This window comes from Aphanomyces invadans, assembly GCF_000520115.1.
Source record: "Aphanomyces invadans strain NJM9701 unplaced genomic scaffold supercont1.10, whole genome shotgun sequence".
Lineage (NCBI taxonomy): Eukaryota > Oomycota > Saprolegniomycetes > Saprolegniales > Verrucalvaceae > Aphanomyces > Aphanomyces invadans.
This window is the reverse complement of record NW_008580155.1, coordinates 1,187,953-1,204,737: the sequence shown is the minus strand read 5'-3', so window position 1 is coordinate 1,204,737 and position 16,785 is coordinate 1,187,953. Positions and strand designations below refer to the sequence as shown.

Genomic DNA, 16,785 nt, shown 5'->3' with positions numbered 1-16,785 from the left:
TCAAGTTTGCGCGCTATTGCAAATTCAGGCGATCTGAGTCCCAGACATGATAGCTCAAGTCGACGATGCCATGCAGAAGACGCCCTCCCCGCGGGTTATCTCCTCTTGATACGCAGAATTTCATGGTGGCCCCTGGAGGGACAGACAGGATCGCTTGAATCCTATCGGTTATCCCATGCAACGAGTTACGTTTCGCGTGTATTTTTGGTACGAACCGAGCTGCGCCGACGACTTTTCTGCAAGGGAGCTGGTGTGTTTGTCGATGCAGGAGTAGAAGACAACACGCCACCGAAATCGTCACCAAGCTGCCACCGATTGAGAGCTACACCACCCAGCGTTCACGAGCTCCATGGACGACTTCTTTTTCAGCGAGAAGGAAGCGGAGGGATGCTTTGACGGCGAAATGGTACGTCGTCATCGTACGACAACGACCCATTTTATGATGGACAGAGTGCTTCCGACTTGGAAAAACTCGAAGTGGAAGAAGACATGCCCGAGGTACCGCGGGCGAACATGCTACTTCGTACAGGGCTCAAGCAGCAGAAGCTGAGCGTGCTCGTGTCCATTCCCAAGATCCTCGCGGCCACCAATTCGAAGGAAAACCTCTCCACGATTCTCGAAGCGATCAAGGTATGTTCCAGCTGGCTGATGGCACGGTGTTCGTATGCTTGTGATGGCATGCACGATTATCTCGTGTTGCTCACGTTGTCCTGCGATGGTGCCGCGAATATAGCATACTTGGAAGAAGGGGGAGACGGACAATGACGTGGAAGTTATCAACGAAGTGTTCACGTGCATCCAGAACTTGGCCAGCGTCACCGCTGATGGCAAAATCATCACATACCCGATGACGTCGTTGTTTGAAGAGTTCGATGCGTCGTTGCGGCAATACAACGATGAGAAGGTGACTGCTGTCTTCTTGTTGACGGAAGACCAAGTAACCAAGCAATTGCTGCCACTTGTGCTCGAATTTGTGCATGAACTGCAGCTCAAAGACCATGCGGAGGTTGCGAGTCATTGCGTGGCTGCCATGATTCCACGCCTGTCGGGGTCGCTGAAAAAGACTCAAGTGCGTTTCCTTTAGACCAAAACGAGTGACGTTATCATGGCAATGTAGATCATTCGTATCGGCATCGAAAAAGGCGACGTGTCCCAAGGCGCGGGGTCCCGGCTGATCTGCTGTCTCATCCTTGGCGTCCTCACAGCATCCACTCTCCTGTCGGAACAAGATATTGATGGGCTTTTCTTCCAAAAGGTACGCCAGCGGCATCACTACTCGTCAGCAACCCTTACAACTGCGCTGGAACATAGATGATGGCGCTGTGTCAGGACACTGATGCTGAAGTCCGAAGGTGTATGTGCATGCAGCTGGACGCTCTGGCTCGGGCAATCGGGTAAGATTTCCTGTCAACTCGATGTCCACGATGTTTACCTGACAATTTATTCAGGCAACACAAAGCCAGTGCCGAGTTGCTCCCCGAGTTGCTGGAATTGCTTCAAGACGAAGAGGAACAAGTAAGACCGACCACGCGGTCCATAGCGCGTGTTACAAAGCGCTGCGTAGGTGAAAGTTATGGCATTTCGTACATTGCTGTCGTTGTACGATTACTTTCCTGCGCGTGACCGCCGCGACGTGATTCTCCCAGTGCTGTCTGAGATCTTGGAGCACCCGCCGTGCTATTTAATTTTGCCCCTTGCGACGCAATTTGGTCGCCTCGTCTTCAAGCTGTTCTCGCTCGGAGATTTTACCACCGATCACACTGCAACCTTCCAAGCGTGCTACACATCACTGAGTCGCAACGACTGTCCCGGCGTTCGACTCGAATGCGCGCGAAACTTTCCTGCTGTTGTCCAAGCGTTTGGCCCAGCCCAGTACTCTCCCCACCTCGATGACCTCCTCCAAGTGTTCCTCCAAGATTCGTCCGAGCCAGTATGTGTGCCATCAAACTGTCAAGCATGCTTGCGTTGGCTTGCCAATTGCTAACTTGATTGTTGACAGGTTCGTCAAAGTGTAGTGTCCGGCCTACACGAAATCGCGACTCTTCTCGGTCCGCAGCGCGCCCAGCGTTACCTCAAGGCCACGTCTCTATCTGTCTTCAAGGACGAGTCGCCAACAGTCCAAGGCCACCTCATCGCTTGCCTTCCTTCCCTCGTTCCGACGATTTGCACAGGTGTCGACGACGACTCCAAGGTACAAAGTAGTCAGGAATTCAAATCCGTCGTCGGGGCTCAATGGGTTCTCGTGGTTGTAGAGTTCGTATATTGACGCCGTCTTGAAAGCGATTTTACACCATCACACGATCATCGCACCGGGGCGGTGGCGGGAGCAACTGGCTGTCGTCGAGTCGCTGCAGCAATTTCCCTCGTTCGTATCGTCCACACAGCTCTTTGAACGCGTGTGCCCATTGCTCTTTGAGCTGATGAATGCGGTACGTGTTTGGCATGGCAGCACTTTAGTCTGACCAGTGCGCGCGATGCAGGGAGCTCGACCAGTTCAAGTCGAAGCGGCCCGAGTCCTTGTGGCTGTGAATCGTGAGAACAAAATCACTGCAAACCGTGTCAACGTCCTCCTGCGATTGAGAAAAGAGTATGCTCTCGGCAAGAACTTTTGGCAGCGCACTCTGTATTTGGACGCGTGCAACTTTGCGTGCGACTATTACAGCCACCACTACTTTCGGTGCAACTACCTCGATCCAGCGATCGATTTACTCGAGGTACGACTCAAGTCCCAAAGTTGCAACATCCACGAAGGCAGCATGATTGCCGACTCCCCCGAGCCTTTTTTTTTATCGTGCATCAATAACGCTGGATGATGCTTTTGTCCAGGACCCGGTGCCGAACGTTCGGCTGAAAGCGTTTGCACTTTTGCCCAAGTGGAAGCCCGTGCTGAATGTGCTAAACACGGGCGACGATAAGGTCATTGGGCGCATTCGAAGCTTGTTGGAGGCAACCCACGAGCCCGATCGAGACGTGCTTTACACGGTGCACGACGTGCGAGAAGCGTGGTTTCACGACAAAGAGGATAAAGCACTGCAGGACCTGGCGATGGACAAACAGAAGGCAGCGATGGAGGAGGCAGCGAGTTTGAACGGCGACCATGAAATGTACTCGTCCGAGGCCAAGTGGAGCGAAATGCTAGAGTATACGTTGATTGTGGGCAAAGATGGACAAGTCGTCCGTCGCGCACGTGTGAAATCCATCGACATTGTCAACAAACTTCGCCAACAAACCAAGGACATGACGTCTGCGCGAGGGACCGCGTCAAGTGCCAGTAGTGGCGGCAACCTCCGCTCCACGACCAATGCCGCCATGGCGAAAGCTGCGGCAGAAAAACCCACAACCAAGCTCCCCACAACGTCCCCGTCTTCCATGAAGCAACAACCTGCGCCACTGTCAACTTTGCCAACATGCACACCAGGGTTCTCTCAGCTGAATGCGTCAGCAGCTGCGAAGATGCCAAGCGCAAGTGGGTCGTTGTCGGCTCGAGAGGGCAAGGGTGCAAACCCCACGACAAACGCGACCTCACTCAAGCAGCTGGCGGATGCCAAGGCCGCGATCCGACTCAACCCGACAAAGGCCGCGGTGGCGCCTGGAAGTAGTTGTGGGGGGCGTCCTGCAAAGGTACACCATCGTGGTAGCAGAACAACATGGTTGACATGCGTGTGGACACGGATAGGACAAAAAGGAAGAGACAACTCTGACTAAGATCCCTAACATTCCCGTGCCGACGCGACCCGCCGCAGCGCCACCGGCGAAGCGTGTGCAGAGTCCATCCACAACAAAATCCACAGCGTTGAACTCGACAAATGGCAGTCGAACGGCGTCGGGATCTGCATCTGTGTCAACGGCAAATGTCAAGGTCACACCACTGGCCAAGCGCTGACCAGTTGAGCTGTCGTTACTAGGGCTGAACATAACACCTTCTCCTTTCACGCATCTTTCATCACCGCCATCGCCAGTCTTACTCGGTGCCATCGCCGCGAGCCTTTGTCGGGTTTCTTCAACTACGAGCACGGGACCCGTGAAATTTAATTTTTTCAGTTTTGCACGTATCGGTGTCGCAAATTCAATGCGACATTCTGGGGCTGAGGGACAGTCGTCATGCAACCCAGTCGAGTGATATGCAGCAGATACGCTGTCGGCCAGGCACCCAACTTAGCTTAACTCGTCGAACCCATCGCCACAGACGCAAGTTTTTTTGTCGATTCCAGGAACGTCCACGTCGTTCCCCCTCGCTGGATACTGGAGAGGGATTGTCACCGCCTTTTTCCTGCAAATACCAATTTTCGTGCAAGCTTCGCATCATGTCTGCATGGCGCGAGGCCAATCAAAAAGCTCCAATACCTCTATACCATGTTTGATTGGCTGAGACAAGTGGTTGCCGTCGGCGTCGTTTGCTCGGAGCCAATCAAATCACCGCAAAGGTTAACTGCGCGTTATTTCATTGGCGGAGATACTATACAGTTTGGGAGGATTTTGTCGAGCACCCAAGTCCAAAAAGAAACAACATTTGCAGTCGGCCCAGAACCGCCCATCCAGAACTCGAGCTTCACTTCCTGAATGTTGCCGACCAAGCTCGCAGTTCGCCGATCCATGAGCTCCTTGACGAAGAAGACCATCAACCCTCGCGTCGTCGAAGCCGAGTATGCTGTCCGCGGTCCGCTGGTTCTCAAGTCGATCGAACTTCAGAAGCGCTTGAGCGCTGGGGAGAAACTCCCTTTCGACAAGATCATTTCGTGCAACATCGGGAACCCCCAATCGCTTGGCCAGAAACCGATTCAATTCCACCGCGAAGTCTTGGCCTTGGTCAACATGCCTGGCTTGGTGGACCACCCGTCCGCGCCGTCCATTTTCAAACCTGACGCGATCGCCCGCGCCAAGCGCTACCTTCAACGCATTCCTGGTGGCACTGGTGCCTATGGTCATTCTAAAGGCGCTGATGTTGTTCGCGAAGAAGTCGCCCAGTTCCTCTATGAACGCGATGGGTACAAAGCGGATCCTGAATCCATTTTCTTGACCGATGGTGCCTCCCAAGCTGTGCAATCGATTTTGTTGGCGTGCATTCGCGACGAAAATGACTCGATCCTGGTCCCCATTCCCCAATACCCGTTGTACTCTGCTGCGATTGCCATCAACGGCGGCACTTTGAGCGGTTACTATCTCGACGAGTCGACTGGCTGGAGCATGAGCATCCCCGAGCTCAAGCGCACGATTGGCGAAGCCCGTGCCAAAGGCAAGACCCCGCGCGCTTTGGTCGTGATCAACCCCGGCAATCCGACTGGTCAAATCTTGAGTGAAGACAACATGCGTGACATCATCACGTTTTGCAAGGAAGAAAAGCTCGTGCTCATGGCAGATGAAGTGTACCAAGAGAACGTATACGCGTCCGACAAGCACTTCGTCTCGTTCAAGAAGGTTCTCCGTGACATGAACAGCGACGTGGAACTTGCGAGCTTCCACTCGACGTCCAAGGGGTTCACCGGCGAGTGCGGCCGCCGCGGAGGCTACATGGAGCTTGTCAACTTTGACCACGACGTGATGGAAGAACTGTACAAGCTCGTGTCGATCAACTTGTGCTCGAACATTGAAGGACAGCTCATGGTCGCGCTCATGACGAACCCTCCCAAGCCCGGCGACGCATCGTACGACCTGTACGTCTCCCAACGCGACGAAATCGTGAACTCGTTGAAGCGCCGCGCGCTCAAATTGGTTGCGTCCTTCAACGAGTTGGAAGGCGTGACTTGCAATGCGACGGAAGGTGCGATGTACACGTTCCCTCGCATTACGGTCCCTGCCAAGGCCGTCGCTGAAGCGAAGAAGGTCGGCCAAGCCCCCGATGCATTCTACGCGTTTGCCCTTTTGAACGCTACGGGCATTGTTGTCGTTCCCGGCTCTGGGTTCGGCCAGGAAGATGGTACGTTCCACTTCCGATCGACGATCTTGCCGCCTGAAGAAGCCATCGACGAAGTGATCGCGAAGACCGCCAAGTTCCACGCCGACTTCATGAACAAGTACCGATAAAGAATCCAAAAAGTGTTGCAAATTTTGGTGAAAAATACACCAATTTGATGTGGATTTTTCCATTCTTTTTGCATATCTTGGCAATTCCCGACACGCCTCTTGATTGGGAAATGAAGAGCCAATGAACGACAAGGATTGGCGCTTCTCGTTATTGGTTGCGTGGAATTGGCGAGGTCAACCAAGATGGCACGCCGACGAGCGCCGGAGGTTGACATCTCCGCTGTCACAAGCCTCTTGCAATGGAGGTCGAAGAGCAAGGTCGATAGGCAAGCTGATGAATCGTCGTCTATTGCATTGGCGCAGCAGGTCTTGGCAAATGATGCCACGCTGACGGCGATCGAAGCTACGCTGCATGTTTCTCGCACGCGAGTGCTTCAAGCGTTGCTCGAGTACGCCGTGTTCTTGGCCACCACGAACGAATCGTCGTCGTCGACAAGTGCTCAGTCGTTCTTGTTTCTCTCCAAGGCCATGCTCCAGACGACGTCATATCAGTTGTCGCTTCAATTGTGCACCCAGCTCCTGCAAGCCATGATCCGCGTACTCGCTGAACATGCTGCTTCGTGCCTGTCGAACGCACCTTCTTTTGACGACGCGCTAGTCGACAGCATTGCGTCCGTGTTTGTCCGACTATTTGAAGCAACCTCCACGACAGCGTTCGTTCCTCGATTTGGGACATTCAAGCCACCGACCGATGTCTTCGCCACCTTTTTTCACTCGAGTTTGACGTCGCTGCTGGCTTTGGCATCTACCGCTCCATCCAAAACGATCTCGATGTTCGGCTTGGCTATTCTCAAGACCCACCACGCGCTCCAGACAAATCAAACAAACAAGAAGAAGGTATTTCTAGCGTGCAAGCAATCCCTCGCAACGCTTGTCACCCTTCGCGCGTCCATGGCGGCGCTCCTTCCGTACAGTGCCTCCATGCTTCAAGAATTGGATGCGTCCATCGCCGACGCATTGTTTGATCAAGAACACTTGCATGGGTACGGCGGCCTCGTCGTCGCCAGGACTGCATACCCCGCACCCCCAACGTCCACCACCGCGGAAGACGAGCCTGCCCCTGCCGCTCCTCTCAAGAAGAAGGCCAAGGGTGATGGGCAACGACATGGCGCAAAGGCTCCTTTGCAATCGTATCAACATGGATTGTTCGACGAAATCAGCCAGCTCCTATCCGACAGCGCCATCTCCAGCCATGTCGCTCCGTTTCTGCAAATGCTTGTGCGCGAATACACCGTTTACATTCGTCGGTCGACCGCTTCGAACACCCTTGGCATCGGCGCGGAAAAGAGAGGGGCGCAAAAGCGCAAAGCTGCCGGTGCAGCAAAGCCCAATGCGATCACTCCATCATTTGCTTTTTGGCTCGACGCGTGCGCTGTGACGACCACGTTCTTGGCGCAGTCGCCAGCGTCCACTCTAAATCAGGCAAATGGCAGTGCACTGTGGCACTGTCTCTGGGATGTCATGAACATGAGTGACATTTATCGCGTCGCGGAAGACAATGCGGCCCAACACCAATACTACTACCTCGAGCAAACCGTTGCGTCGGTGATGGACCACCTCAATGCTGGCGCGTCTGCAGCGACGGACACTGCCTTGCTGTCTAACATGGTCCAATGTTCGCCCAAGATTTTGCAGCCGCATTTGTCCAGTGTGTTTGCGTACTTGAGTGCGATCGCCAGGGATGTATCGAGCGCCGCCGCGTGCTTGGCCAGCCTCGTCGCGTCGTATGATGGCATGCGGTTGCTGGAAGAGTTTCTCGCAGTGTTGTTTCGAGGCACGTCGAAAGCGCTGCACCAACTCAGCAACTTGTTTGCGCACAGCAAGCAACTGGACGCAAAAATGCGCGCAGCGTTTGCCAACATGCCCGCCGGGCAAATCGAGTCACTCTGGCTATTCTTCCACGACGCCATGTATCGGTCCATGAACGCCAAGGACGCGGTGAACGATGGCCAGATCCGCCTCGTGCGCACCGTGTTTGCGTTGTACATGCAAGAAGTTCCGGTATCACTGCACGTTCAACCGGTGCTACTCCAATGCGCAAAGCAAACGTTCGATTTGGTCTTGCTGCCGCATGCACTCGCATCCTCATCCTTGTCGTCCACGCCGTCGAAGCGCGATCAGTGTGCAGTGCTGCAACGAGAGGCTCTGTGCTTGTTGGGGGAGCTCTTGGCGTTGACAGACAAAGGCGTCGACGTGTCGTTTGTCGTGGCCGCAGTATTCGACCCGAACGAGGCCACCGTCAGCGTGTTTGAAGTCGCGATTCCATCCATGTTTGCCATGGACGAAAAGTCGTCGCCGAGCGTTCGAGACTACGAGGGAGGGATCCTGAAATTGTGCGCGACGCGAGTGCGGCAACTCATGTCGACGTTTCGACCAACGGACGCAGAACCGGTCGCGTCCTTTGCCCTACATCAAGCAGCCGCTCGCCTGGACCTCGTCATTGCAATCACACCGTTTCTGAACGAGCTCGGCCACGCGGCGAGTGCATCTGCATGTGAAAGCTTTGTGAATGCGATTACCCTCGCAGCCATCGACCATGTCCTCGTGCCGAACCTGTTTTTGGACGCTGGTTTCTATGAAATTCGACCCTTCCTCCGCGTCCTCCCAACCGTGTTCACCGCGATATTAACGCGTCGGACGTGGGCGGCGTTTATCAACTCGACAAAAACCAAAACAAAGATGACCGCCACTTCTCTCGCCGTTCCCACATGGACTGCGCTCAAGGCACAATTGAAGGAATCCAAATCGGCGAAGGTCATCGACCCGGTCGCCTTGCCCCCGCTCAAGGCCACCGTCGATTTTATGAAGGCGGTCCCGATTCCAACCGAAAAATCGACAAACGACCTGTTTGGGTGCATTCTCGAGATGGAATCGCTGCTCACGTTGGCAGCAGATGCATCTCACAAAACCACTCAGTCTTCCCTTCGAGCCATCACGCATGTGCTGCATGAATGGCTTCAGTCGTTGCTGGCGATCGTGGCCTCGCCGTTGCACTCGACTGCTCTGGCGCTCTTGGAACTCTGGACAACCGAGTTGCTGTCGCGTCCGTTCACGTTCCAAGCCAACTTTCACCTGTGGAACGAACTTTTTCGAGTGTTCGTGCAGTACCATCCCAACCAAATGGCCGTTGTCAACGACGCCGTCGTGGAGTTGGCTACGAATGATTTCAACGGCGCGCATAATACAACCACGACCCACATGGACGTAGTCGCCTTGTGCCTCGAGTCCTGGGCAACATCGACCCATGTACTGGGCGATCGTTTTTTTCAGACCTTGCTGCCTGTGTTGGCCACGCGATTCGACCAACGCACCTCCGACGATGCCCATGTACTCGCCGCAGCCCTGCAGTACTGCCATCGCTCCAAGGGCGGCCGCGTGCATCCAACGTTGCTGCCGGTCATCGGCCCATATCTTGCAATGGCATGTCGAAGAATTGTAAAGGACCAAGAAATTCCGGACGGCACGTCGCCGTCGATGCGGCTCGTTCACGTCGTGTGCAGCCAAATTCGTAGCTTGAACTTGGATTTGGCAAGTGTCGGCCGCCTCGTGGCAACGTTGCTCATCCGGTTTGAAAAGGACGACGCTCCATCAGCAGTGGTGGCGCCTTTCGTACAACTCGTGGAAAGCGCCACACCGGACGAATTTCACCTTGTTTGGTACACTCTCAGGACTGAACTCACGGTTTTGACCGATCCCGCCCGCGTTCTTGCTGCATTGCGGGCCATGCTGGTCGTGTTGCGCATGGAACGAAGCGCCAAGACCCACCGCGTGCTGGCGGACTCTGCAAAAACCACGTTGGCCATGCTCGTCCACATTTGCAACGATGCGTCGTCCGCCACGAGTGTGACAGATGTCCACGTCGCCGCCGTTCGAGTGGTCGCCCAGGCGTTCACGAAAGGAGGGGATGCCTTCGACTGGCACGTGGCTGACATCCACGTGGCTTTGCTGGCATTGCAGCCGTTGATTTCCGCGACGTCGTCGCAACAATCGCCCGCATCGTTAGGAGAAGGTCTCGTGCCACAGCTGTGGCAGGAGTCGTATTTGCTCCTGCTGCGGCTCTTGCGTCAATACCCCACAACGCTTCCGCAGTACTTGCCGCACTTTGTCGCGGGATGCAATACCCTGTTGCGAGCCCTGCTCCAACTTGCCGCTGCTAGCAAGACCCCTCAGCACCCGCACCACACGCTCCTGCACTTGTGGGCATCCAACCTGACTCGACTATACGGGTACATGCTGCCGCATGCTACGTCGTTCCGCAAGCACATGGTGTACATGCTGTTTGAGTTTTTCCAGAGCCACAAGCACGACGACCTCCCACTCGACGTCCAGCTTACGTTGCGCCCGGGCATTTACGCCCTCTTTGACATTTGCTCGAAGTACGAAAAGGAGCAGCTCTACGGGACCCTCGACAGTACGGGCAAGGTGCTGCTCAAGTCGATCGATGCCCAGTACAAGGAAACCCATCAGTACACTGGTAAAGTGTAACTCGACAGTGATGACATTCCCTCGCTTCTTCAACACTTGGAACGCATGCATGCAACGCACTCGACGACAAGTCTCCATGCGTACCACCGTGACGAGCTTCTTGACTTGCACGAAGGAGTCGGCTGGAATACACACCCTAACCACGTACACGGCTCGAGATGTCCGTGCCTTGCTTCGTCGTGTGCTGTTCAAAGGGGTCGGAGATCCGACTACGGCGATTTCGAAGCCATTCAACCGGGCTGATGGGAGGGCTCAGCATCGAGCTCTGAACATTGTCGAGAATTCCGTTCACTGGTAGCACTTTCTATTTCACCGTTGTGCTGTCATATGAATGCCCCGACTTTCACACGAAAAACGAGCCCAAGTCGTTCCGTCTTCGTACGAGATACGAGCGAGAGGGGCCAAGGCGATTTGCGAGGCGGGTGCTTCGCCTGCCTTGGCCGGGCGGGTCGTCGGCTCGTTGTGTTGTTGGGGATCGAAATTAGGGAAGACGAAATTTATTTCGCCAATCAAGTTGCAAGAACGAGACTTTATCATCCAATCATGTGCATCCCAGTTGCCCGTTTTCTCCAACGACAACATCGCGCGCTTCGGAAGAATTGTAGACGGCTCGACCATGGAAGTGTTCTTGTGCCCCATCACGCATGAATGGATGGAGGACCCTGTCGTGGCAAGCGATGGACACTCATACGATCGCGCAAGTATCACACGCTGGTTCACCACCCACAACACGAGCCCCGCCACGAACACACGTTTGCTCGACAAGACTCTTGTCCCAAACTGGGCTCTGAAGAATGCTATGGCGCAATGGAGTCAAATTCCAGCACCTCCACAACTTTCTGACGTGCCTGAATCGGGCTACTTGGTCTTTACCGTCGAGAAACCCGCTGCGTCAGTCCCCGCGACACGATGACGTTCCCGACGACCACTGCGTCTTGAACACTGGCACCATTGTCGTAGGAAAGACTCGAGTCCTAGGGGACCACAGGTCAATTATGGTGGAACTGGAGATGGGATCGCAAGCCACGACTCGGCGATTCATCGTCGAGTCGGACATGTATGGAACATACTTGACGCGGTTTGTGCCAACGGACGAAGTCCAAGTGTTTTACATCAAGGGGCCGGTCCGATGGAGCGTGTGGCCATCGCATGCAGCCCCGCCGGTAGAAGCAGCCGGCGCCATTCCGGTCAACTCTTGTCTGTCGACATCGGCTACGGTGACCTGCCGCGAAGGCACATTTGTGCGTGTGCAAGGCTCGTCACACTGGCTTTGTCTCGACCCTGCGTCAATGGAGAAACTGGCACTGGAGACGGTGTCGCGAACGTATCTCTTGTCGACAGAGGTGCGTCGCGTTCATGGCGATGCAACTCATGGCGTGATTGGAGAAGGCGACCCAACGAGCGAATGCGTGTGTGTGCTTTAGCCATGCATTGTCGACGCTTCCACTCCGCTCCATTGTCAAAACCAAGCGCATTCTGGCAGGCGTCGAACCTACGACCGTGCTAACAGTGGATGACACGTGGGTTTCGCTTCCCCATCGCAGCACGCACCGGCCCAAAAGTGTCCCGCCTGCTGGCCGTCTCATTCAGCTGTGTCTCCAGGAGAATGTGTATGTCGTCGTTCTCAACGAAGTACACGAGGACGGCGACGCTCTATCGCAATTCCACGTGACATCTCACGTCCCCGATGCGCTGACTCGAGAGCTTGACGCCTGTCGCGCTTCTGGTTCGGCTGGTTCACACAAAGCAACTGTGTTTCAACTTGGATCGTCTAGGTCAGCCCATTGAGAGAGTGGCCCTGGGGGCGGACGGTGCATGGTACCTGAGTTACATGACGCGAGCGGGGCGTGTCAAGCGATGCTCGTCCAACACATTGATTGCCGCGTATCGGGACTTGCACATCAGAGGGATCAAGCGGGCGAGGGACAGCGTCGTCCGTGAGTACCAAGGCAACCCCGAGTTAATCCAAGCATTGACCAAGCCCCTGCAAGGGTATGGGGACGTCGTGGCGGGTATGTGGTGGCTCTTCTTACTCCTTCTTGACCTCCATGGCGCTTGTCGCAGTGAGATGTACGGAGCGTAGATCGTTTGTTGTGCTGTTTGACTACACCTTTGTCGCAAGCCCTGACATCCCCGAGCTTTTGACAGCGACCCTCCAGCAATTCTACGACAAACACGGAAAACTACGCCAAAATCGAGACCGGCTTATCGCCAAGTTCCACCGCGTCCGACGGGAATCGTAAAATTGAATCAACGAACCAAACCGACGGTCCCCACTGCGTCGTACTCGTCGACGCCCTGCCGAGTGTTTGATGTAAAGTCGATGGCTCTGGACCTGCCAGCCCCCCCCACACATCAGTGACGTTGAATATGCACTCTTATCATGAATGGTAAGCCCAAATTTGTTTGTCATCATGGCCTTCATGAGTGGGAAAGCTTGCATATTTTACGACATGCATCTGGGCATTTTTGTTGCACGTGTGCTCCCCGTACAAAAACTCCGCATGCCGAACGCTCCAAGGTGCTTCCCCTTCCTGCATGACTCGCGGACGCGGTGAGACTCGTTTGACCTTGAATCCCATGCTCCGACTCCAATGACATCGCGCCGCATCGCTCGCATGGGGCCTCTTGAGGAATTGGGAAATAAGTGTCAAGAATTCACAAAATGATTTTCGGAAAAATGAAAAATCGTCTGGTACAAACACTCTTTCTAAAAATGTACGTCATTCACCGATTTTTATCCCCAACGCCATTGCGCATTTCTTGACCGTGACGACCCCTGCAGCCGCCGCCCGCGCGATGACGACGATGAGCGAAGACATGAGGGTGTCTGGCGAGCTCAATAAAATGATCCAGCGCGAGATTGAAACCATGCTGGATCGCATGGAGACGTACGCGTCCTGGCAGATCTGAATAATGGAGAACATGACAACAGGGTGTTAGACTGCGGCTGCAAAGCAAATTTGCGTCCTTTTCCAAGGTGCATGTCCCGATGGTCCTCGTTTTGGGCAACCACTCGTCAGGGAAGAGTACATTTATCAACCACATGTTGAACCAAGAAGTCCAGAAGACGGGTCGTGCCCCCACTGACTGTATGTTCACCGTTTTGATGGGCGGGAAACGCGCGGAGCGTCTCGACGGTCATGCACTGTCGCGCGACAACAAATTCGGGTTCCAAGACATTAAAGGACTGTTTGGCGCGGATTTTGTGTCCCAGGTTGAGCTCAAGGTCCTTGAGGACTGTGCTTTGTTGGACTCGACTGGCATGATGATCATCGATTCTCCGGGTATGATTGACCCTCCCGGCAGCACAACACAGTCCCGCGATCGCACCGACATGGATCGCGGCTACGATTTCAAGAAGGTTGTTCGATGGCTTGCAGGTGCGTCATTCCCTAGGTCACGTCATGTCCTCATGTTGATGCTTCCATCTACAGAGCGGGCGGACCTCATCCTTGTCATGTTCGACCCAGACAAGCCAGGGACAACTTTCGAGTCCCTGGATGTGCTCACGACGTCTCTGAACCACGTGAACTCGAAAGTCCGCCTCATCCTCAACAAGGTTGACGACTTCAAGACCGTCCACGACTTTGCCAGGGCGTACGGCGCGCTGTGCTGGAATCTCAGCAAGGTTATACCTCGCAAGGTACGTTTCCTAGCACTCATTTGATTTTTGGCCCATCAAATGTGCATGCTCAACATGCTATTTCTCAACTTTCTCTTGTTGAGTCTTCTCATGATTGTGGTCGTGGTCAGGACATGCCGTTTATATACACTATGTACGTGCCAGTTCGTGGTGCGCTCGCGCCGACGTCGTCCAGCTCGGAAGAGGCAATGTTGTCTTCGCTGCTGCATACGGAATTCGATGGAACCCGCGGTGAAATTCTCCGAGAAGTGCAGCGCGCCCCCGATCTCGCGACCGACAACCTCCTCACGTCGTTCAAGGCTCTTGGCGCCCGACTCAAGGTAATTATTTTCCTGTGTGGCTTGTCCAGGATATTCTCTCTCCAGAGCAACGGGTACCCGTTGGAGGGATCCTTATATTTCCATCGCGTTCGAGCGGAAGAAACGTCATGGTGATGTGGTAGATGCATGTGACTCTTATTGAAGCGTGCCAACGAGAATACGTGTGGGTGAAGCACCTCTGGCACGGCATCACGATGGGGCTCATTGCGGCCGGCGTCGGCGTCAGCGCGTTGTACATCTTTCGAACATGGGGGGAATCAAAGTTGCTGCCTGCGACTTCCACTTCCGCGACACCATCTTCATCAGGGTCGGAGGTACCGACGTGGAAGCAAGATTGGGCGAAACAAGTGGCCCAGTCCAAGGTTCGTTTCTCACTACTCGCGCTAGATCGAGTTGACGCATTCGGTGGACCGACGCTGCGCTATTGTGGTACTCACATGTGTGATGGCAAATGCGTAGCGAACGTTCCGATGGAGCGAGTTTATGAAGATTTCGGGAATTGCCACGACGACGTCCCTGCTGTCGTGGAAGTCTGGCCAGCGCGCGTTGGCCAAGATGCAAGCGGACGTGCTCAAGTGGCTTCCCGCTTTGTTTGCGTCCACGTACGCGTCGTTCCTGTGCAAATCTGATCGCACACACGACGAAACGATGGCAACGTTTAACAGCATTCTCCCGGGCCTCGAAATGGCGCTGACTCAAACCAACTTGGAAGCGTTCGGGGTGTTTCCACTGGCCGAGAAGAATTACCTGGACGAAGTGCTGGCGACGCACGTACCCCGCTTGGACCGGTGTGTGCGCGACCGATCCGGGGATGACTATGCGTACCTCCGGTTCAAGCACATTGAGAAACCCTCGCTGCAGCAGTAGATAGACAAACCCCGCCGCCAGGACTGCAAGGCTCACGACATGGACAAGCCCATAGTCCTCGCCACGAGAAGGGAAACGTTGCAATGAAGCAGGGACCCCATTCCTCTTAGTGTCTTCCTCCTTTGATGACCCCATTGAGACGGCGATACAAGTCGACATCGCCAAATGCTCCATAGTGAGACTCTGCCCAGACGGAAACGGCGAAGTTGACGAGAACGCCATGTGAACATGCCGAAGTATGTGGGGTGTTTGGGGCAACGAAACGATTGAACTGAGTCGAACCATCTGCGTCGAATGCCCGTGCTGGCCAACACTGTTGTGACATCGAACGAGGACCGTGTCATGGCGATTCCTCACGATCCTTGTATCGCATCGCCACAGTGTCTTGGCCACTGCCGTCAGTTCAAAAACAGTTCAACACCAATCACAGCTCAACCTGCAGCCATGTCAATGTAAGGCTGCATGTGAGGGCGGCGCTCAGTGTGCTCGTCTCGTCCGTCGACAGGAGTGCGAGAGCCGACTGTGGAGGTTCCACAACTCGCTACTGTGCCACGACCCCACACTCAAGGCCATGCTCGAGGAACGAACGTGGATTAAACGGTCTTGTTAAAACGTGCACTCGCCTTCTTTCACGAGGAGGGTTTCGCATTGTAACGTGAGTGCATCTCGAGAGGCACTGGCCTTCTCCCGCACCAAGTCGAGCGGCGTCATCCCCTACAACGACCGACCACCATGTCACGACTGCGCCAACGCACGTCCATGCCTACATTGTTGTTGACGGCTCGAACGTTAAAGTTGTTGTCGAGCAACCACACACACACGTGGTGCTGTCCGTTGGCTGCGGCCTTGTGCAGCAAGCAATCCCCCTACACAATCCAGTTGGTCCTGGTGCGGCCCCGTCTCCAGTACAAATTCGGACCTTTCGATCCAAGCTGTCCAAGTTGGCACCGATGTGCCGCAAGTATTCCAAAATATGGACGTGGCCTTCTCGCGCCGCCCAATGTGCAGCTGTCCATCCCATGTACCCTCGCGAGTCGGGGTCCACCTCCACGTTTTCGCACAGCCGCCGCACTTCCGACAGCATTCCTTCCTTGGCTGCCTCGAAAAGCTCGTCGACATGTTGTTCTGCCCTTGTTACGTTGTCACCACACATGGAAGCCCCGTGAACATCCCGCGTGTCGATGGGACCATCTTCGCAAGGGGTTTCCGGCTGCGGCTGCTCGGAGCAGTGCTTCGTTTTCGTTAGGGTGAACATGGGAAGGACATTCTTCGCGCGAAAGAAGTCGGTCCACGTGGCAGTCCCGAGCACCATGCGTCGACGGCTCGATGTGCGAGTATTTTTAGAACTCTCGTCGACGTCGGCAGAAACAGGACGACGGTGACGAGGTACGGGCACTCGCGCATTGCTTAGCCAAACTCGTCGAGCAGGTTGTTCACAAGGCATAT

The 16,785-nt window shown here is 54.8% G+C and overlaps 6 protein-coding genes across 6 annotated transcripts; 5 read left to right on the top strand and 1 right to left on the bottom strand.

Annotated features, from left to right (window-relative positions):
* The first annotated feature begins 202 nt into the window (after positions 1-202).
* H310_06044 (hypothetical protein) lies at positions 203-4,002 on the top strand. The gene is made up of 12 exons (XM_008870945.1): positions 203-406; positions 451-630; positions 734-1,069; positions 1,118-1,255; positions 1,312-1,394; positions 1,449-1,515; positions 1,565-1,930; positions 2,000-2,191; positions 2,253-2,429; positions 2,481-2,714; positions 2,827-3,621; positions 3,677-4,002. The coding sequence occupies exons 1-12, from the start codon at positions 350-352 to the stop codon at positions 3,881-3,883; spliced, it is 2,832 nt and encodes a 943-aa protein (XP_008869167.1). The 5' UTR covers positions 203-349; the 3' UTR covers positions 3,884-4,002.
* A 499-nt stretch (positions 4,003-4,501) lies between these two features.
* Positions 4,502-6,075, top strand: H310_06043 (hypothetical protein). The gene has a single exon (XM_008870944.1). It carries the CDS (start codon positions 4,561-4,563, stop codon positions 6,019-6,021), a length of 1,461 nt encoding a protein of 486 aa, XP_008869166.1. The 5' UTR covers positions 4,502-4,560; the 3' UTR covers positions 6,022-6,075.
* Positions 6,076-6,188: 113 nt separating this feature from the next.
* On the top strand, positions 6,189-10,977 carry H310_06042 (hypothetical protein). Its single transcript, XM_008870943.1, has one exon. It carries the CDS (start codon positions 6,205-6,207, stop codon positions 10,504-10,506), a length of 4,302 nt encoding a protein of 1,433 aa, XP_008869165.1. The 5' UTR covers positions 6,189-6,204; the 3' UTR covers positions 10,507-10,977.
* Positions 10,978-11,079: 102 nt separating this feature from the next.
* Positions 11,080-12,918, top strand: H310_06041 (hypothetical protein). The gene is made up of 4 exons (XM_008870942.1): positions 11,080-11,849; positions 11,896-12,232; positions 12,282-12,518; positions 12,571-12,918. The coding sequence occupies exons 1-4, from the start codon at positions 11,301-11,303 to the stop codon at positions 12,747-12,749; spliced, it is 1,302 nt and encodes a 433-aa protein (XP_008869164.1). The 5' UTR covers positions 11,080-11,300; the 3' UTR covers positions 12,750-12,918.
* Positions 12,919-13,248: 330 nt separating this feature from the next.
* H310_06040 (hypothetical protein) lies at positions 13,249-15,764 on the top strand. Its single transcript, XM_008870941.1, has 6 exons — positions 13,249-13,397; positions 13,450-13,889; positions 13,944-14,152; positions 14,263-14,472; positions 14,595-14,834; positions 14,932-15,764. Exons 1-6 carry the CDS (start codon positions 13,306-13,308, stop codon positions 15,337-15,339), a joined length of 1,599 nt encoding a protein of 532 aa, XP_008869163.1. The 5' UTR covers positions 13,249-13,305; the 3' UTR covers positions 15,340-15,764.
* A 147-nt stretch (positions 15,765-15,911) lies between these two features.
* Positions 15,912-16,674, bottom strand: H310_06039 (hypothetical protein). The gene is made up of 3 exons (XM_008870940.1): positions 16,259-16,674; positions 16,107-16,205; positions 15,912-16,053 (listed from the first exon to the last, which is right to left on the bottom strand). The coding sequence occupies exons 1-3, from the start codon at positions 16,649-16,651 to the stop codon at positions 15,946-15,948; spliced, it is 600 nt and encodes a 199-aa protein (XP_008869162.1). The 5' UTR covers positions 16,652-16,674; the 3' UTR covers positions 15,912-15,945.
* Positions 16,675-16,785: the final 111 nt, after the last annotated feature.